Source organism: Myxine glutinosa, chromosome 12, assembly GCF_964187855.1.
Source record: "Myxine glutinosa chromosome 12, kmMyxGlut1.1, whole genome shotgun sequence".
NCBI lineage: Eukaryota > Metazoa > Chordata > Myxini > Myxiniformes > Myxinidae > Myxine > Myxine glutinosa.
Genome location: NC_136272.1, coordinates 38,712,167 through 38,734,962, shown reverse-complemented (window position 1 = coordinate 38,734,962; position 22,796 = coordinate 38,712,167). Strand labels below are relative to the sequence as shown.

Genomic DNA, 22,796 nt, shown 5'->3' with positions numbered 1-22,796 from the left:
GCAGACTATTGTCAATGCATGGCAAGCGATTCCTGTCCAAACCTTGGCAAATCTCGTGAACAGCATGCCTCGACGTGTACGTGCTCTCCTGAATGCTCATGGGGGTTACATGAAGTACTGAACTGTAATTTTACTGTCCGTAATCCCAGTCATAATTTAGCGTTTGTTTTTGTTGAAATTTTTTTTGGCTAATGTGCAAAATAAAGAGATACTTCTGGAAAACGTACAGAAGTTTAACACAGTACTGTCCGTGAATTGAGTTCGATATCAGTTTACATCACTTTCAAGGATCAATTTATTTGCTTCGAAATGTCAAATGTGGTTTTTGTTTCTTTTAAAGGTCACATTAACAAAATCTAGAATAATTTCAACATAATTCCAATGAACTTTTGGTTCTAAGTCATCTTGAAAAGTAAGTTCACCCCCACAAAAAAATATTCCATATTAAATGCCAAGTCTGTATATATATATGAAAAATATATATATATATATATTTTAATATACAGGATCGAGGCTCGTGAAAGAGCTAACATTTATCACGCAAAAATCAAACAGACACATAAAACATATAATAAGGGGAGTGGTAGACAAGATGGGGAGAGAGGGGGAGCACAAACACAGCATTTGAGAGCAGGGACATCGGGAGATCTGTGGGAGGCAGAGGGCTTGGGGGGGGGGAGGCGTGGGAAGGGGGGGGGGGGTTGGGAGAAGTACAAAACACAAGGACACTGCAAGGATTTCCAGGAAAGAAGTCGGTATTTCAAAAAAGTGAATCTGGGGTGAAATTAGCGGGGGTAGAAAAGATCAAGGTTTTGGATGGGGGAAGATAAGAGATGGTGGTGAACAGCTGTTTTAAAGACCTGGAGGGAGGAGTGGGATTGAAGGGAGTGGGGCAGTTTGTTCCAGAGGCGGGAGAAAAGAGGAATGAAGGGGTGAAGGTGAGCAGAGAGTCTTGATTTTGGTAGTTTAACCAGAAGAGGGTTGCTGGCAGATCTTGTGCGACTTGTAGGAATATTTGGGGGACAGAACCCAGAGAGAGCTGGGGGGGGGCAAGGCCGGAGAGGAGTCGGTAGAAGACAGAAAGACCACCAACCTGCCTGCGGTGAGTGAGTGAAAGGCCCTCGGAGTTAGCTTCATCGCAGGAGATTCCAACGATTCTGAAACCTTTGGCTTCAACAGCGTGAAGCCGAGCTAGGTGTGAGGCAGGAGCACCAGCCCAGAGGGCGGAACAGTATTCCATTGAGCTGCGGATGAAAGCCTTGCATGTGGTGAGGACTCAGGTGTGCCAAGGAAGGACTTGGCACGACGGAGGATGCCCAGTCGGCGATTGGCTTTGGAGGCCAGCTTGGAAATGTGGTTTTCCCAGGAAAGATCATGGCAGATATTGAGACCCAAAAGCTTGAGTGACAGAACTTCTTGGAGAGGATTGTTCAGAAATTCTCTCCATGTGTAACCGTATTCCTGCGTATGTGGTCCTCATGCCTTAAGAACTTCATACAATACTTTGCACTGACACCTCATGATCTTTCATATTTGTTTCTCGGAGTTTTACCAAACCTCCTGACAAGTTCCTTTCCCTCCTCTCCCTCCTCTCCCTCCTCTCCCTCCTCTCCCTCCACCCCTTCAAATTCATTTCCTCTCATCACCCGGTGGAGCATTCGTGAGGTTTTGGCCTCCTGTTTACCCTTAGTCTCACTTGGTGTCTGATCACCCTTTGCCCCCTGTTAGTCTGCCCTTCCAAGAGCCTCGATACCTGCACGATGAAAACAAACCGCAACATAAATGTCAAGCAAAAATGATTCTGAGCAAAACTGACGGCCACGAGGAAACCGCATGGCATAAAGAATAACGAAAACCTATCTTGGACGGACGGACGGACAACCTGAAAACATAGTGCTTCCGGCGACTTCGTCAACGGAGGCATAAAAACTTACACAGGTATCTTCGTTAAAGTAATGGTTGTAACAAACATCAAACATCAAAATCAACTTCGAAAATTAATCAAATGTGGATGCAACCAAAGAGAAGACGTACGTCGCTGGAGTCACGCAGGTAGCATGAGGCAATGTAGCCCACGAGGCTGAAGCGATGATCCTGTCAACATGAACAAGGATTTAGCAATTAATGTAAAGTGGATTCACAAAGTATTATTACTCCTTTAAAAAACCCAACGGATGCATGCATGGGTGGGTTCACATATTTGTCATGTTCGATTATTTATTTATTTTTACAAGCATTAGCTCAAGTCTATAAAACTGGGCACTAGACCTTACTTGGGCAAATCCCCAATTGTACGAATCTTGATACACAGACTAGCACACCTACATACAGGTAGTGGAAAAAATAATAATGAAACACCTGGGTAAATGAGGGTCACCAAGCAACAGCTTCCACACAGGTGTGGCCCATGTGTTAGTTAATTAAGCAAATAACATCCCAGCATGCTTAGCATCATGGATAAAAATGCTGCACAGGCCTGGTTACCTATAATAATGGCTACCTTGGCTGCAAAAGGAAGGGGGGGTGGGCTAAGGTGGGTGGACTAACAACCAATGCTGTCGTGGAGCATGTGTGGTGATGGTTTCATGAGCACGACACTGATGTTATCCATATGTCATGTCCTTCTCAGTCACAGGATCTGGACCCAATCAAGCATTTATGGGATATTCTGGAACGACGCCTGATAAATGTTTCCCCCCTCCTTCAAACAGGTGCGAGTTGTTTGACTTTCTCGTGGAATAATTGTCGCATCCTTCCTGCAGAATTCCAGACGCTGGTGGACTCCATGCCATGGCACATGCAGGCCGTACTGGCCGCACGTGGTGCCCCAACACCATATTAAGTGACTTTACATTGGTGTTTCCATTTTTTGTCCACTACCTGTACCACTCCAGGTAAGAGCAGTTTCATAAAAACAACAACTCCATGTACATCAAGCATACCACGCACTACTTCAACAGTGCTTTGTAAATTTTGAGGTCCACCTACCTGATGATTTATACTGTAATTAAATATGCAACATTGAACTTTGATCTAATAACTATTCAAGCTATTGTGAGCCTCACCCAGACCCAAACTGATGGGAGATGATGTCATAATTGGTCTGTGTGTGAGCGAGTGTGCGTGTGTATGTCCACATAAAGACGCACTTTAATATAGATCAATTCCCAGATCTACTGTAATCTTTATGCACCAGCAAGGCTGCGTATTGTTTAATTCCCATTACTTGTTTGAATGGAAGATGGCAGCCTGCTCTAGTTGTGTAATACCACTTAGCCCACCGGGCCAAGTGGAAATACACAACTAATATCATCAGGCCTATTGGTAGATGGAGCAACAACCAATGCCACCACAAAGGCCATTTGAAGGACCCATCATCCAGAAGATAAGGCCCTAAGACACAGATCTGCCAACCGAACATTGAAGGTCTTTTGAGAGCCAAATGCGAAAACCTTGAGGGGGTTGAAGGCAAATTCCATCGATGTCCAAGCATTTCAGGAAACGCATGTTGCTAATGAAGAACAAGCCTAGATACCACCATAACATAAATGGATGCAAGTTTGTCACAGGCATTTACAATCCAAAGTACGGCTTGGCAATAATTGATTTGAAGAATGAGACATGCAACAACATGAAACTGCCAACTACTGCAAACCACCACAAAATCCATCAAGGTTGGTAAATTGATAGTTGTTGACATTTACAAGCCCCCAATGAAAAGTAGTCCCATACAGCTTTCACCGACTGTTGAACATTCATCTAGGTATGTCGGAGACTTCAATAGTCATCGGATGGAATGGGGAGAGGAAGCCAATAATGAACACAGGGAAGCTCTGACAGATTTGATGTCCGTCGAGGATGTGCACCTCATGTACCAATCCAAAACACCATGGTACGTTTATGTCTGCAAAATAATAATGGGCCTATAAACCCCACCTCACCTTCGTGTTGACCGACAAAGCCAATTTTGCCTCCCCTTTCCCCAGAAATTTGCCAGGATGCAGCTACACACAAAGGTTATCCACAGAAACAACAACTGAATCTCCCAATCCTAATTAATCTTCTGAAAACCTTTGGACATGTTCCCAAGCCCTTGCAGGACTCGGCAGTGTAGTGCGAGTGTGCGATGAAATCGCCGTCCGCATCAAACATCTAGTTTCCGACCAAACAGCGAAGCCACCTGGCTTTGACCTGCCCTTAATTTGATCCAAACAGGATATGGTTTGCTGCAGCCAATCGATGCACAAATGGGGTAGTAGGAGTTCCGCAACATGTGCTCCATAGTTTGATCAAAGTTAGTGCAGCAATCGTAATGTCAGCTATGCAAGTTTAAGGGCAACATTATTGAGATAAACTTTCTGTCCTCAAGAGCATTAGACTGTCTATCTAACCTTAAACTGGATTTATAATTGCTGCTCCAAAACAGCCATATATGAACATGTATTAACATATATTAACAATCTCCATACAAGACGATGTGACCACAAAAGGACGAGCTTGTACAAAAAAAAAGGCCCCCAAAAAAAGGAGGACAAAAGGAGGACAAAAGGAGGACAAAAAAAAAAGGACAAAAGGACATGATGAACCGTGTGCGGAATGTATCTGTTCATGTTAATGGGAATCCAATGGGCATCTTAATGTCTTCTATGTGTGATAAAATTAAAACAAACTCACAGTGCTCTTCACATCGCGAAGTCGTGGAAGAATATCCAAGCTGAAGCCATCGGCCTGGCCTCTAGTCCTATTTCCTCCATTCATGTGATTTCCACAAGCAAGTACAAGACCCAGAACACGCTGTGCACCACTCCCTTCATGCAAATCCTGTGGAAAGCGGTCACACAAATAATCAAACAGTATTTTGATATCACAAGTCAGAAAGAGAAAACAAATTTAGAAAAGTCATCACGCAGACAGAACAACAACGGAATCGGAAAATAATTACATAAAATAATTTTTTTTACGGTTTTCAATTTAACATTCATGTGAAACGACCGACACAGTTGATAAAGCCATGACGCCGATGGGAATTTTGTTTTTCCTCAATCAGGATATCAAAAATGTTTCCCTTCCAGCCGATTACATTGGACATGAAGTGATGGTCAAGACCGCCACAGTACCGTGCACACGCGTCGCATTAGCTCGAGTTTCCGATGAACGTTCGCGATGCCCTCGGTGAAAGTCGAGCGGAAACTGATGCAAAAGACTCTCTCACAAAATCCAGGAATTTGAGAGAGGTCATAGAGAAATCTGGCAATGAGATGTACATGAAGGGACGCAGTAAGCGCACGGAGCAAAAAGGGACACCCTCGGTCAAGCAAATGAAGATGAGGATTTAAACTCAAATCCCAAAGACAATCTGACTATCCGAGGCGACACTCACCGTTCGGGTTTATCCAGCGGTGGTGCATCTTTGTTTGCGGCCGATTCTACGAATGCAGAAATCTTTGCGAGCTCGTCCTTTTGCGCTTGCTGCAAACCCGCATCGACCGGGGATTCCAAGTCGAGACATAGCGGAAATTTTGTAAACGCAAAAATGGTTTTAGCATGCAGATGGACATTAATAATGTTGTGCGTGCTCCGTGGATGAATCGATTCATTTACAATGTGTTTGGTGAGAACTCATTCAGCAGTTAATCAAATACTGTGTGACAAAGACGACATAGTGTCCATATATATGTACATACATTGTCAAACAAGACCTGCAGAGTTTCTTGATCCACCTGTGAGGTGTCCATGTGTAAAATAGCTGTTGGACATTTAAAAAAAAAGTTTAAATCAAATGATAATGACACAATCTGGATTGGTATATAAAGGTGCGTTCCATTACAGGTAGGTTACCTGAGCGTATGTCATTCATATCAAGGTGAAGACTGGAGATGAGAATGCCGATAGCTTGGGATCGCTTGTTGTCCAACAACTTGGTGAGCTGTCAAATACATCATTTGTATTACAATTATTACATGATGCTTAAAATACAGGGTGCTTCAAAAAAAAGTTAACACTTCTGAGATTTATAGTCCCATATAAGTGTTAACTTTTTTTTGAAGCACCCTGTATTCACAGCACGTTGGTATTGCAGAAAGAAATGGTTCAAACAACATTTGATTGTCCAAGAACAGAAATGTCATCTTCGGTCTCTAATCCCCTATTAATGGTGCAGGCAAATTCTATTTCAGATGAAAAAGGAGCTTTTTTTGTGTTGGATAGATCATGGGCCCAGATATTTTGAACCAGCTAGTCAACATTGAACAGTTAATCGGGCATATGAACAAGAAGATGCGAGTTAGCGTTAGTAAATGGATCAGGACAATTGAGGATAACCGAAGTGACAAGTTAACCCCTAAAGTAAACGTAGTACATTGTTCCACGTTCAGGACACCTGTTGGTTAGAGACGCACACTAATCTTATCGAACGCTTCTTGCATCCCACCTCTTTTGTCTTGCTTTTCTTGCCAAAGCTATTACACGATGGCTTCTTCCTTGCTGTGGCCTCAGCTTTACAAAATAGTTCCTCCAGCTCCTCGAGATCGATGAGTGGTTCTTCAAGATTTTCCCATAAGGAACCTGTTCCGGTGCTGGACAAACAACCATAGACTGGGGTTTGGTTATTATCATCATTTCTACCGTAAACAGGATTATACCGCACAAGTCCACTTCATCATCAACATTCATTATTTTCTGGAGCACCTTACTGTATCAAGGCGCTGTACACATCAAAAACCTTTTGGGTACATTGAGGCGTGTAGGTGGAGAGGAAAGGGGCCGAGACAGCAGGAAACAGGTAAGTGAGTTCAGGTGAAAAGGCTTCACAGAAAGAGAAGAGTTTTAAATTAGAGGGATAGTCTGTCAATCCAAGATCAACAAAAGGAAAGTGCATGGAGAGACGAAGAGTTGTTGACTGTGATGGAGAGTCGTCATTCAGAGAGATGTAATAGTAAACCAGGAGAATATGAAACCCTTCCTTTGAGAGTTAAACGGTTGGAGTAGGAGCGCACGATGAATGGATTACTTGGAGGTTAAAATCCCTCAAATTAACCATTATTTCATTATTTATTGTAAACATAAAATTTCCAACGAAAACAAATAATGAATAAGAGACCAAGGTATGACGAGTTTAGCTTGAGGTCCCTTTTCACTTGTGCATGACCAATTGGTCTTTTTTGGCACTGTGGAGTAAATAACAAACAAGAAGTGTTTTTCCAGGCAAAATTACAGGAAAACCCTCTCTTCCTTTTGGCAAACGACTCCACATTGTGTTGTACAGCAATTCCATCCCTCTGCTAGGAAGAAAGCTGCTGCATCTCTCTCTCAGCTGATCTGGAAAATATTATACTCAGCTCTGATAAATGGAACAAGTCCTTCTTCTTCTTCTCCTCCTCCTCCTCCTCCTCCTCCTCTTCCCTTTATAAGGGGTGACGTCCAATGGCACCAAGTTCCTGCCCTGTCTTGAGCATAATACTCGTCCTCTGTCCTCCACACACAATCCTCCCATCTCAACCATGGTCTACCTCTTTTTCCTCCTACCTTGTTCCCTCAACCTACAGTCACGTGAAAAAGTAAGTACACCCCAAACCCCATGTAAAGTTTTGACTTTTTCAACATATTTCAACACACAGCTATTTGATCTTCATTTCAACAATATTGATAGATAAAGGTGATATAATATAACAAATATCATGAAACATTTACATTTTGTGTAGAGCCTGGTGTTGGGCTAGCGGCTAGGGTGCCAGCTTAGGATCCTAGAATCCTGGGTTTGAATCCTGGTCGATCGCTGAATTAACGCCAGGGGGGTTGACTCAGCCTGTTCATCCTTCTGAGGTCGGCAAATTGAGTACCAGTTCACTGGTAATTCCCTGTTTGTCGTAAAAAGGCGACAAAAAGGGTTGGCGGCAGGAAGGGCATCCGGCCGTAAAACATTGCTTCAAAAAGGGGACCAAAAAACAACAACAACCACGGTCCCCGAAAAAGGCCAAACCCGCTTGTGGGGAAAAATGGCCTCTAAAGGTGTTTTTTTTTTTTTTTTTTCATTTTGTAGTCCAACGCATAATTTAAATAAACAAATGCAAATTTCGCATGTGGAAAAAGTAAGTACACCCTTGGCTCTAATAGGTGGTATTTGGCAGAAACAACCTTTGGCAGAAACAACCTCAAGTAGGCGTTTCTTATAACTGTCTACCAGTCTCTGACATCGACTGGGGGAAATTTTTGCCCACTCCTCCATGCAGAATTCTTTCAGCTGTGCGATGTTTGAGAGGTTTCTTACATGCACAGCTCGTTTCAAATCCCCCCACAACATCTCGATGGGATTTAGATCCCGGCTTTGACTTGGCCATTTCAGAACCGTCCATTCCTTTCTTTTCAGCCATTCCTTGGTGGATTTATTGGTATGTTTAGGGTCATTGTCATGTTGCAAGGTCCACCTTCGGTTGAGCTTCAACTTTCCGGCAGATGGCCTCACATTATCCTCAAGCACCTTCTGGTACAATGAAGAATTCATCGTGGATTATATGATGGTGAGCTGCCCAGGGCCTGATGCAGCAAAGCTGCCCCAAACCATAATATTCCCACCACCATGCTTTACAGTTGGTATCACGTTCTTGTGGTCAAATGCTGTCTTTGGTTTTCGCCAAACATGTCTTCTGGTACTGTGGCCAAATAGCTCTACCTTTGACTCATCTGTCCAGAGCACATTGTTCCAGATGTGCTGGTCTTTGCCGAGGTGTTCATTGGCAAACCTTAGTCTTTCCCTGATGTTCTTTCTGGACAGAAAAGGTTTCCTCCTGGCACACCTCCCATGTAGATCAAATTTGTGCAGCCTCTTTCTAATGGTAGACTCGTGCACTTTGACATCAACAGTGGCAAGAGCTACCTGTAGGTCCCGTGATGACATTCTGGGGTTCTTAGAGACTTCTTTCAGCATCTTGCGGTCTGCTCTCGGGCTGAACTTGCCGGGGCGGCCTGGCCTGAACAAGTTGGCAGTTGTTTGGAATCTTCTCCACTTGTAGATGATCTTCCGGACAGTCGAATGATTGATTTCAAATTGTTTGGAGATCTTTTTAAATCCCTCCCCAGACTCGTAGGCATCTATAACCAACATTCTGAAGGCCTCAGAGAGCTCTTTTGATCTAGGCATGGTGACGCTGCACACTTCAACAGCAAGGAGCAAACCAAACTAAATGTCTGAGGTTTAAATAAGACAGGTTCCTCCAAGATCCTCTTTAACGATGTTCTAATCATTTGCACCTGAGCTGGTGCACCTGATTCTAATTTTAGGTATTTGAAGTAGTGATAAATGTCGGGGTGTACTTACTTTTTCCACATACGAAATTTGCATTTATGTTTATTTAAATTATACAATGGACTTCAAAATGTAAATGTTTCATGATATTTGTTATATTATATCACCTTTATCTATCAATATTGTTGAAATGAAGATCAAATAGCTGTATGTTGAAATATGTTGAAAAAGTCAAAACTTTACATGGGGTGTACTTACTTTTTCACGTGACTGTATCTGCTCTCTTTGCCATTCTCTCTTCCCCCATCTAGTCCAGGAGCCAGAATCTGCTCAAAATGGTTTCGTGCAACACCCACTACACAGTTGGTTTGTCACTTCCAGGTGATTGGGGAACATATATAGAACGAATCCAGCCCTGATGTACAGTTGAATTGTGGCAGCAACAATAAATGGCAGCCACTTTTCTATGAGGGGGGTGGTGTTGGAGGCGTAAATCTGAGATTTTGACGGATTTCATTTATTTATATTTTCTCTTAGCCCCAGCAGGCAAGATACATCCAATTTTGTTGTGAAAGTTTCATTCATGAGTATAAACCACCTTTAGGTATAAACCACCTTTAGGTGGTTTATACTCATGAATGAAACTTTCACAACAAAATTGGATGTATCTTGCCTGCTGGGGCTAAGAGAAAAAATAAATAAATGAAATCCATCAAAATCTCAGATTTACGCCTCCAACACCACCCCCCTCATAGAAAAGTGGCTGCCATTCATGAGTTCATGTTCATGTTCATTCATGAGTATGAGACATCTATATGTGTATGTTATAAAATAGTTTTATATTTCGCATGTCATAGCTGTTCATATAATTATGCAAAAATAATATCGCCTAATTCGAGGAATTCCCGAAATTTCCAAATATTTTGCTATCAAAACATTTTACACAGTTGTCTATGCGTTGAAATAGTATTGATGTGATGAAATATCATATTATTGTTGTAACATGAAACTGCACTTTGTATTTTGCAGTTGTCTGAATAAGAAGCAAGGAACATAACAACCTAAGCATGGTGAGCGAGAGTAGTGCAGAGGAATCTTTCCCACTTCCACCACAAAAACGCATGAAACTAATCGATTGGAAAAAATGCATCATCTGCCAAACAAGCACAGCTTCAGATTTAAGGAAAGCAGGTGATGAAGGAATTGCAAAATTTGTATCAGCTGCAAAATACAGACGTGATGAAACCTACCAACGTCTCGAGACTTCTATTGAAACGTTGCACACTATGGAAACTGTTTGTTATCGTGCATGTTACCAGTCGTACACAAGCTCACACAATCTTAAGTATGTCCATGGAAAGCCAGCAGAGGATTGCTGTTTGAAGGACGTTGACGAAAGTACAACCCGGCTGAGAAGTTCAGCACCTGCTGTGGACTGGTCGTTGTGTCTCTTCTGTCCACGCAAGTACCATGGAAAGAGCAAGAAAATGAATGAATATGAATGATCGTTTTAAGGCCATTTCTCCCCGCTAGAGCGGGGGTTAGCCTTGCGGGCTCCATGACAATCATGATTCCCTGTTTGAGGAAATGTTTTTATGGCCGGATGCCCTTCCTGGCGCCAACCCTTAGTTGCCTCTTACGATGCGCAGGGATACGGTGTACCTATTCTAAACCGGTACACACCGGGAAAGGGTGCACATGGAAAGAACAAAGTACTGTACAATATTACAACGTTTGATGCGTGTACCACAATACAGCAATCAGCATATGTAAAGGGAGACGACGACATGCTTACCAAGATAGGTGGCATTGACCTGATAGCTGCTGAGGCTAAATACCACAACCCATGTAAAGCTCAGTATACAAGCAAAGCGAACCTCAAATACCATGCATACAAGGAAGAGAAGCGCACAGAAGATGTCTATTCAGATGCCTTTACTAAGCTCATGTCCTCGGTTGAAGTAGGCATCCAGCGAGGAAAGGCTTATGAGTTCACCAGCCTTCTTGCAAAGTACAAGACTATTCTGACAGGTTTGGATGTTAAAACAGCAGATAGCTATACCAGCCAGAGACTCAAGCTAAGGCTCCAGAATCACTTCAAGGACAGTGTGGTTTTTCATCAACAGCAGGACCGAAGCAAATCCCAATTGGTATACTCCAGCAAGATCTCACTATGTGAAGTTATCAACGCCGCTCATTTGAAAGACAAAGAACCTACCACAAGCGACTCAGAAGATGATGATGAGGAAGATTAATGATGACATTTTCGTGATTTTATACCACTTAGAGGATGATTCAGTAGCAAAATATGTGTTTATTTTAATAACACAACAAATAACAGTTATATGTTGACATTGTAATGTTCAGTGAATGACTATGGTTATGATACGCAGCCAGATTTGACCTGGTGAGATATTTTTGCTGAGATTACTTGTGGACTTTTGGTCATAACAGGAGTGGGGTTGATGATTTAAGGGGAAATAAAATCCATATTTTTCTGACTTTACTTAAGGATTGTCAAATTTTGTTTCTTGGAAAGATCATAAAGATATATCATATTACAACCATAACCGCATTTGAACAACATAAAGATGATATTGCATAATTACAGTCGAAAAGCAAAAACTATATATTTCAGCGATTTTGTGTGTTTTGGGTTTTATACAAGGTATTGTAGCGACCCATGGGCCCCCCAAGCAAGACCAGCATCAGAATCTCCTTGCTCCAGCCGGTGACGTCACCGGCGGGGATCCGCGGCGCCAGAGTGGCTGGTCACGTGACCACCAAAGCGTGCCGCGCGTGCGGATATAATCAGCTACACCTGTCGATCACGTGACCACCAAAGCACGCCTCGCTTGAGAGGCGTGGCTTTCGGTTTCGGTTTCGGTTTCTGGTTGTGCTTTATAATGCAGCCCGATAAACGGGCCTTTCAGTGTTACAGTGTTCCCGAGTTGGTTTTACGAATAAACATCTTCTCGGACGAGTTTGTGCCTTGCCATCCTTTTGTCCGTATCATGCTGGAGCCCGGACTCCTTCACTGGTGACCCCGAATTTGAACACGCAACCCCGACTGCCCCCGCATGGATGCGGGGGCTGCGAACGGACACGGCAAGCACGCCCTAGAAAGGGAAGCCACCTAAGCTGGTGACGCCGGCTTCTCCTGCACGGCTTCGGGCGCAGTTTCGAAATGCCGGAGTTTCGGAAACAACGACGGCCATGACTATGAGGTTCGTGCACCGCGCTCGGCTCCTCCTCTACGACCGGAGGGGCGAAGCTATTCTAAGACCCTCCGAAGGCACGGCTGCTTCGTCACCTTCGCGCGCACTGACGTTGGCAGAACGGCTGCTTCGTCACCCTCGCGCACCTACAACTACAACCGCAACTACTTCTCCGACCCTGCAACCTCGGGAGGCCCACGAGGAACCTCGGCAGCCTCCCCCGAGGCCTGGACCAGCCCCTCGGTTGGCTCACCCGCTTTTCGCGTGCACCGCTCGAGCCTTCTCGGCACTGCCCCCGCGCACTGCAACCTCGGGAGGCCCGCGAGGAACCTCGGCAGCCTCCCCTGAGGGCATGCCCGGCCCCTCGGCCGCCCCCCGTCCACTGCATCCCCCGAGGCCTTGACCAGCCCCGCATCCTCGGGAGGCCCGCGAGGAACCTCGGCAGCCTCCCCCGAGGCCTGGACCAGCCCCTCGGTTGGCTCACCCGCTTTTCGCATGCACCGCTCGAGCCTTCTCGGCACTGCCCCCGCGCACTGCAACCTCGGGAGGCCCGCGAGGAACCTCGGCAGCCTCCCCCGAGGACTTGCCCGGCCCCTCGGCCGCCCCCCGTCCACTGCATCCCCCGAGGCCTTGACCAGCCCCACATCCTCGGGAGGCCCGCGAGGAACCTCGGCAGCCTCCCCCGAGGCCTGGACCAGCCCCTCGGTTGGCTCACACGCTTTTCGCGTGCACCGCTCGAGCCTTCTCGGCACTGCCCCCGCGCACTGCAACCTCGGGAGGCCCGCGAGGAACCTCGGCAGCCTCCCCCGAGGACTTGCCCGGCGCCTCGGCCGCCCCCCGTCCACTGCATCCCCCGAGGCCTTGACCAGCCCCGCATCCTCGGGAGGCCCGCGAGGAACCTCGGCAGCCTCCCCCGAGGCCTGGACCAGCCCCTCGGTTGGCTCACCCGCTTTTCGCGTGCACCGCTCGAGCCTTCTCGGCACTGTCCCCGCGCACTGCAACCTCGGGAGGCTCGCGAGGAACCTCGGCAGCCTCCCCCGAGGACTTGCCCGGCCCCTCGGCCGCCCCCCGTCCACTGCATCCCCCGATGCCTTGACCAGCCCCGCATCCTCGGGAGGCCCGCGAGGAACCTCGGCAGCCTCCCCCGAGGCCTTGACCAGCCCCTCAGTTGGCTCACCCACTTTTCGCGTGCACCGCTCGAGCCTTCTCGGCACTGCACCCGCGAGCTGCAACCTCGGGAGGCCCGCGAGGAACCTCGGCAGCCTCCCCCGAGGACTTACCCGGCCCCTCAGCCACCCCCCCCCCCCCCCGTCCGACCACCCGCCACCACACCGGACCGGACCCCCCCCCCCTGCCTGCACCCCCCGTCCGACCACCCGCCACCACACCGGACCCCCCCCCCCCACCCCCCGCGACTGGCCAGGGGTCGTTTCGGTCGTGTCATCCGGACCCCCCTCAGGTTGACCTCCCTAGACCAAGTCCATTCTGGGGGGGCGTGTGTAGCGACCCATGGGTCCCCCAAGCAAGACCAGCATCAGAATCTCCTTGCTCCAGCCGGTGACGTCACCGGCGGGGATCCGCGGCGCCAGAGTGGCTGGTCACGTGACCACCAAAGCGTGCCGCGCGTGCGGGTATAATGAGCTACACCTGTCGATCACGTGACCACCGAAGCACGCCTCGCTTGAGAGGCGTGGCTTTCGGTTTCGGTTTCTGGTTGTGCTTTATAATGCAGCCCGATAAACGGGCCTTTCAGTGTTACAGTGTTCCCGAGTTGGTTTTACGAATAAATATCTTCTCGGACGAGTTTGTGCCTTGCCATCCTTTTGTCCGTATCATGCTGGAGCATGATAGAATGGCCTCTAAAGGTGGTTATTTTTTTTTTTATGCTGGAGCCCGGACTCCTTCAGTATAATAATTTTTTTTTTTTTTAATCATACTTGAACAGCATAACGAAAATCCTCTCATACTTCCCACTGTCCTTTTAATTATAATGTTGAAGAATCCCTATTGGAAGAGCTGAAAAAACAAAAAATACAAAAAAAAATCGTCAATTTCGAGCTTTACGCTACCCCCTTAATAGAAAAGTGGCTGCCGTTTATTGTTGCTGCCACAATTTAACTGTACATCAGGGCTGGATTTGTTCTACAGATGTATCCCAAGCACCCTGAAATGACAAACCAACTGTGTAGTGGGTGTTGCACGAAACTCATTTTCTAGGCCTCTCTTGAAAACTGGCTCCTGGACTAATCCACACCAAATGTCCAGCCCATCTTATCCAGCATTGCACCAATCTCCCCATCAAGCTCATCGGCACACCAATCTCCTCTCTCAGTTCATCCATTCTCCGATCGACACTCTTCACTCCCGCAATCCTCCTGACCCAGTTGTTCGCGCAAACCTGCAGCTTCTGTTGTTGTCTCTCTGTCAGTGCCACCATCTCCAGACTGTAAAAGTAGGCCGGCATTATACAAGACCTCAAAACCTTTCCTTTCAATCTCCTTGAAATATTCCTGTCTGCCATTACACCCTCTACCCTCCACCATCCACCCTCCTCCATGCATTCACAACCACTTGACTCCTCCTCTGCACCTCTGCCTCACCATCCCTGGTCAATATTCCACCCCAGATACTCAAACCTACACATCCTTGTCTGATCTCCTTCCCCTCTAACCTGATATTCATTTATTTTCTCTGCTGCCCAACCCACATCACCTCAGACCTCTCCATACTCATCTTCAGCCCATATTTCTCAAATGCCTCCTTCCACTCCACCAGTACTTCCTGCATCTCCCACCCACTCTCCACCACAACAACCAGATCGTCTTGATAAACAGGAGTGGGCTGAGAGCACTTCTCTGCCTCAAACCGAAGTTCACATTGAACTCCTCCAACACCCTAGGACCAACCAAAATTCTTCCCTTCATTCCCTTATACATCCCTTCCACCAATCTAAACTCTGCCCCTGGCACTCCCATCCATCTTAGTGTCACAATCGCCATCTCTCACCAGGACAGTGTTGTAGGTCTTCTCCAGGTCCACAAATCCCAATGTCATTTTCACCTTGCATCTCCAACCTCTTCTCCACCAGCTGTCCCAGCATGAACATCCCATTTGTCGTCCCACTACCCTTTCTAAATCACTGCTGGTCTTCTCCGATTTCCATCTCCACACTCTTCCTTATCCTCCCACCCAGAACCCTCTCCAGCACCATCATGACATGACTAAGGAGTGAAATGCCCCTGTATTTCGCTGGATCTTGAACATTCCCCTTCCCCTTCCATATCAGCACAATTAACCCTGTCCTCCACTCCTCCGAAATTGAACCCTCGCTCATACATCCATTCAACAACCTCTTCGTCCACCTGACTCCAACTTCACCCACTACAATTATCATCTCTGTGCACACCTAATCAATGCCTGGCACGCTTCCCTTCTTCATAATCTTCAATGCTGCCTCCTCCATCAACCACTTTCCGTCCACATAACACGGTAGCTCCAGCTCGAAATATCCTTCCCACACCTCCAATACTGCCACCTCTATAAATAGCCTACCACCACCATCCTTAATCACCCCTTCCATGTCCTTGCTATCCTCATTCCTGTCATGAGCTAATTTATAGATCATCTTCCCACCATCCTCTTTCACCTTGTTATACACCTCCTTTTCCATATCATTCCTTGCCTTATCCACAGCTCTCCAAGCTGCTTTCTTATTTTGCTCATACAGGTGCAGCAACCCCGTATCCAGCCGCCTCCCTCTATCCTCTTCCAAACCTTCTTTTCACCCACTGCCTTAGCTACTTCCTCTGTCCACCACACCTGGTTTCTATCCCTCGACGATGCACCCTTTCCTAACGTCCTTCCACACAACACTTCTGCAATTCCCCGAAATGACTCTCCATACTTCTTCCACTCCTTCTCCAAACCTGCCGCTTCTTCGCTAAGTTACTCATACCTGGCCCTCATCATCTCCTTGTACTCTATGGTGACGTTTCCCCTACACTTCACCCACCTAATAACCTTCCGACCTCTGCTCTTAACCTCCCTCCTTTATTCATCCTCACCACAAACACCACAGGCTTGTGCTGGGTGGTAACATGCTTTCCAGCCACTGCCTTGCAATCCTTAACCCTCCACAACTGTCATTTCCTTACCACCACCAAATCCAGTTCTGTTCTATGCTGTCCACTCCTATAGATATCATGTGGCTTTCCTGCCTTTGAAATGGCATTCCTCACCTTCAGCTCCACTGGGTGTCCACTCTCTCTATTCCTCGTTCCCCAAACAAATTCATTAACATATTCCTCTTCACCCGGCTTTGCTACTCTCACATGCGTGTTGAAGTTCCCCGCAATGCAAAGCATCACCTCCACCTCAACCATCCCCATCATCCTCTCCAGTGCGTCTCTGAATTCCTGCTTCTCTTTCCATCCGGTCTCTGAATTCCTGCTTCTCCACCCCAGTCCTTCCACCAGCATAACACACATTTGCCTCTGTATCACCCACCACCCATGCCATAACTATCCATCCCTCCCATCTTTCCACTTTGACCACCTGCTTGCTGATCTCTTCCAATACTATTATTCCCATGCCATTACTGCTCCCATCTCCAGCTGCATGCAACAGCTTGTGTCCCCCTTCCAACCTCCTCACCCTGGCTCCTTTCCATCCAGTCTCATTCACACACAACACTTCCAACGTCCTGGTCTTGCAACCATAACAACTGTCTCTCCTGGATTCTGTGGAATCGAAAACTCTCAATATTATGGAAACCTCCTGTGATGAGGCCGAAGCCCAAGATCTGTTGCTCCCATCACAAGCAGGTTGGTGGACTCTGCCTCGTCTATCCTCCAACATTGCTCCCTCTGCCCTCCGACTCTCCACAGCAACTCCAAGATGCACGTGTTCTTCCAGTACCCCCTCCTCTTTCGACTTCCAAAATAAAGGCTGACTGCACACCTCAACTCTTCGTTCTCACTTGTCCTGTCTATGGAATCACCTTCCAGAGACGTTTCTGTCCCACGCTCCCTCCAGGGCTTCAAAGGCAGACAGTGCACTGCTACCTCGCGTCATCCTCCATCCTGACCCATGATTTTTAATAACCCCATTAACCCTTCCTCACCCAACCCTCTTACTTGGTAAATCCAGTGTTGTTTTTGTTCCTCCCCCTCTCTCACTCTCCCTCTCTTTTTAGCCCCTTACCAGTTGTGCCCAATTGTTGCCCCACTACCCCCACTATCCATTTAAACTCGCTCTTCCATGAGCCTCACTCTTGTAGAAAACAGAACTACCAAGAGGATGCCAAAACTGTCAAAATGAGGTTTATCCTTTTTAGGCTATGAGCCAGACCCTCATATTTTCGACATTATGCTCAATCAGAGGGAGGATGGCTAACAGTTATTTTTGGCAAGGCCAGGGACCCTAGTGCTGAAAAAACATGTGATAGCAGTGTGAAACTCTTAGCCGTATCTGTGTTATCATCACATTTGTCAGACCACCCCAATAACGCTTTCGGTAATTTTTCCGCCTAAGATTTAGGGGGTAGGGTTCGTTTTGGGACTTTCAAATAATATCTCCTATATGTATCAGTTAGTGTTGTATACCAGGTGAAAGATAATTGAATTATCTTTCACATGATGTATAGAAAGTGCCTGTGTGATATATAGTAACCTCTTTATGATCATTAAAACATAATTATTTCCGCCAACCCTCAAAAATTTATCACAAAATCCCCAATGAAAACAAAATTAGGCAAAAATTCAGTTTGGCGGATATTAAATGAATTTTTGAATTTGAGAAACACAGTATGATTAAAGTCAAATTTGGGCCTTAAATCTCATACACCTTGATAAAGATGAGAAAATCCAATATACAGTAGTTGCTGTAACCATGACCTAAAATCCATAAATGTATATCTTTCCGCTCTTATGATATATTGATTTACATTTTACGATTTTTGACCGACAGCATGTATATAGTTTGTATACCATTATTGGTCTAAAAATAGTATATATAATATTGGGATGTCAGCCATATATAGGCCAAAAAGTACTGAAATTGGTGTCAGAAATGTCTAATTCTAAAAATATGAAGGCATTATGACCAAACTGTATGTGGTGTTCTTGAATATACCACAGACGTATGATGCATGTGATGATTAACCTACTCCATGTATATGTATGTATCCTGATGTACCCTAACTTGGCGAGATAATTTACATCATATTCATGCAAACGTTTTTAGTCTTGTAGTGTTGTATGGTTCTCTTATATTACCAGCTATACATAAAGTAAACCAAAGGAAAACAATGTACTTTCTATTTAAGCAACATATATTTATAGACATCATACCATAAAGTACACGAGTTATCAATTCAGCGTACACCATATTTGTTACACATATGTACATGATCTTTCTCCATACAGTTCTACAATTCAGAAGTTATCCTCGTCATCGTCGTCGTCTTCTTCATCGTCTTCTGCCGAACTGTCATCACTCTCACCATACACTCTCTGGTTGTCACATGTGGTGAGTTTGCACATGTCTGTGCACTTCAAACCACTGGCCATGCAGACACACATGGGTAGTGTGCATCTTTTCGAACAGGTGCATGCCAGTAAACAGGTGCATGCCATTATCATGACGAAGGTGATGCAGGAATTGCTTCCAAACAGCCTGAACTTCTTCACACGATTGATCTTCCAACAGGTTGTTCCACTGGCTCTCATCTTGTCCCAATTCAGCAACTTCTGCTAACAACGTAGTGACCGTCTGTGTTGCCTCTGGTCGCATCTTTTCCAACCAAGGGAGAAATTCAATCCACGCAAGCCTCATGAATGCTTCGTAGATGCTCTTATGTACACGGACTGCTCGGTTGCACATCTTCCCCTCCATAACCCGATTGAGTGAGCCTTCTGCGACGATTCCTGTTTCGATGCAAAAGTCTCTAAGACCAGCATCTTGGAAACGAGCACCAAGAATCGACATCACATTGCAGATTGTGTGGAACGTGCCGAGGCGAAGTACGATGTTAGCATATGTGTCTGTGTGTTTCCAGACGATCTCGGCAGCCTTAGCATACAGGGCCTGATCCATGACGACGACGATGTCCTGCAAGTGTAGGATCTGTCGGACGCTTTCAGACTGCTTCAAGATTTCTGCGACTGTGGACATCTCTGTAGCTGGTGCATTTATTGTAGGCATATATCTAACAATATCCTGAGAGACGCTGATAGATGCCCTGACGGTGATGTTGAATCCTGTCCAACTTGGTGTTTTTTGTGTTACTGGGTCCACCTGACGGGCAATGACCCAAAGAAGATTCTTGATTTGAGCAACTTCCATAGCCATCTTGTTTTCCGCTGCAGCTGTTGATAATGTTTGTAGTGGATGAGGCCCAACACGTTCACCTGCAATGTAGACAGGCAGTGTTTCTTCTGTTATGCAGACTGTTCTTTGCTTGAGCTTCTCGATCTTCGGAAGTGGCTCCTTTGGAAGGTGTGGTCCATACATTTTGGCCTGCACTGCAATGCCATTGACTCGATGTGTTGTTCCTTTCCCGGTCAGCGTCTCTTCCAGTCTATCAATGTTATCCCATGCCAGGTTTGTGAATACATACGGCTGGATGCTGCTTGGTAGGACTGTTTGCTCATTTAAGTTTGCTGCAAGTTTTTGAAGACATAGTGCAGTGTCATTTTCCTCCAGTTGAGTGTAGGATATTGCATGTCCAAGATGGTTCAATGTGCGAATTAGTTCTACGTTCCCTGTGAGAGTCTTAACTGCATATGGGAGCAACATGTGTTTCGGAGGCTTTTGTTGTCCACAGCTCACTGCATAGATAATGTCCTGGCTGAAAGATTGCATCAGCATGATGACCCTGTTTGATGGAAGCTCGTTTTCCGGATCTCCAGTCAAGAGGCCAAGCATAAAGCGCTAGAGATAGACGGGAACGACGAAAGAGTCATTATCGACGTCGGCTGGATGATAGGGCCATGGAGTTGGTTTGTTATCCTTCCTTATCATCGATCTGATGTGTGTCGATGTCTGATCAATGACTTTGGACATGTTTGATGATTTCCCTTTCCAAATGCTCAGTTGTTGTTTAAGTGTTTGTATTTCTTTGACAGCATCTTGTAGTGTTACATTATCAGGTACGACAATCAGTTTTCCACTGTTGTCTTGAAAGATGTGAACGCTATTTCCAAGATCAGTTTCCAGTTTCCGTGCGAGGTTTTTTCTTGTAGCAGTTCTTATCCCATGCAACCCTCTTGATGTCATTATCGATTGTAGGTGCTCTACCAGCGTTGTCATCCTAACAATTTCCTTATTCGGGATTATATGGTTCCGGATGTATACTAGCAACTCATTGTATGCTTCTTCTTCAGTGTAGTCAGATTCGTTTGTGGCGGCCGTGTTTCTGTCATGTGCATCTTTAGTGCTTGGTCTCGTGTAACTTCTGTAGCAAGAGAAATGGTATCGTGCTTCAGCTGCCACAATGTCTCTACTTGTGGCAGCCATGATTTTCGTGTCACATTTATGCACGGCGCTGTTTCGCAGTGTTTCATCTGCTCTCAGATCAACAGCCTTGCTCAACTTTTCACGGGATGACGTTCCCTTGCACCACTTGGTCTTTCCACAGAATATACAATCCGGTTCATAGATGCGTGATTCCGAAGATGCCCTTCTGGCTTGTCTCTTGCTCGCTGAACATGTTGCAGCAGCATCGTCGGTTAAATTGGATTCAGCTTTTCGTTTCAGTGCTTCCAAATCTCGCTTCATGGTGAACACGCTCCTGCACTGCCTGTGGTAGAATACTCGGGGAATCTCCTTCTCTGGCAGCGACTGAGCAAGGTCGAGAATGGGTGCATGGTTCCGTATTTTGGCCGCATCCAGCAATGTAGTCCACGAATCAAATGTTTGAGGGCTTATGAGCGGATCTTCTGGTTTGACATCTAACGATAGCTTATGAATGATACAAACGTCCTTGGGAACTTTCTGAGTGATCGCAATCTCCATTGCAAGTATTTGTTCAATTGTCTATCTGCGGTACACTCTGTTTCACCACCACCAATATCACCACCACCGTCTCACCTGGAAAGACACATAATATCGAATGAGACCACCACCACCACCACTACTACAAATTAGCATCAGTTGCTATAGTTGCTTTAAAATGTATTCTGCACCAACAAATCTACAAAGAGAAATACATTAGATGTCGTGCACCGCTGTCATGGTTGCAAATCACCTAAAATATAATGAAAATATTGACATTGATGACAACATTCGTATTAGCATGTCTACACATATTGCATTGAATTTCATAGCACATCATGATCATATGTGTGAGGATATTGACTCTAATTATACTGTATGTGTGTCTCAAATCGAAACATACCTTTTACATACCTTTTGATTTTTGCCTATTTTTGTTCCTAAAATTGGGGATTTTGTGATGAAGTTTTGAGAGTTGGTGGAAATAATTATGTTTTAATAATCATTATAAAGAGGTTACTATAGATCACACAGGCACTTTCTATACATCATTTGAAAGGTAATTCAATAACCTTTTACCTGATAACTGACACTGACTTTGTTTTTTTTTTGTTTTTTTGTTTTTTTGTATACAAGATCGAGGCTCGTGAAAGAGCGAACATTAATCACACAGAAAGACAAACAGACACACAAAACAAATAACATCGGGAGCGGTAGACAAGATGGGGAGAGAGGGGGAAGGACACAAACACAACATTTGAGAGCAGGGACCGAGAGACATGGAGACATCGAGAGAACTGTGGGAGGGAGAGGGCTTTGGGGGGAGGCATGGGAAGGGGGGGGGGTGGGAGAGGTATAAAACATATGGACACTGCCAAGACTTCCAGGAAAGAAGTTGGAATTTCACACAAGGTGGATCTGGGGTGAATTAGTGGGGGTAGAAAAGATCAAGGTTTTGGATGGGGGAAGATAAGAGATGGTGGTGAACAGCTGTTTTGAAGACCTGGAGGGAGGAGTGTGATTGAAGTGAGTGTGGGAGTTTGTTCCAGAGGCGGGAGAAAAGAGGATTGAAAGAGTGAAGGTGAGCAGAGAGCCGAGATTTCGGCAGTTTAACCATCAGAGGGTGGCTGGCAGATCTTGTGCGACCTGTAGGAATATTTGGGGGACAGAGCACAGAGAGAGCTGGGGGAGCAAGGCCGGAGAGGAGTCGGTAGAAGACAGAAAGACCACCTACCTGCCTGCGGTGAGTGAGTGAAAGGCCCTCAGAGATAGCTTCATCGCGGGAGATTCCAATGATTCTGAAAGCTTTGGATTCAACAGCGTGAAGCCGAGCCAGGTGTGAG

The 22,796-nt window shown here is 45.7% G+C and overlaps 1 protein-coding gene across 1 annotated transcript in view; it reads right to left on the bottom strand.

The window, feature by feature from the left end:
- The window catches only part of LOC137417267 (formin), a 147,030-nt gene that overhangs the window by 58,995 nt on the left and 65,239 nt on the right, over positions 1-22,796 (bottom strand). The window contains exons 7-13 of the mRNA XM_068103106.2: positions 6,431-6,575; positions 5,839-5,926; positions 5,685-5,746; positions 5,381-5,469; positions 5,118-5,247; positions 4,675-4,821; positions 2,035-2,094 (exon numbers count right to left, since the gene is read on the bottom strand). Coding sequence (XP_067959207.2) covers positions 2,035-2,094; positions 4,675-4,821; positions 5,118-5,247; positions 5,381-5,469; positions 5,685-5,746; positions 5,839-5,926; positions 6,431-6,575 — 721 coding nt within the window. The remainder of the gene's footprint in view (positions 1-2,034; positions 2,095-4,674; positions 4,822-5,117; positions 5,248-5,380; positions 5,470-5,684; positions 5,747-5,838; positions 5,927-6,430; positions 6,576-22,796) is intronic.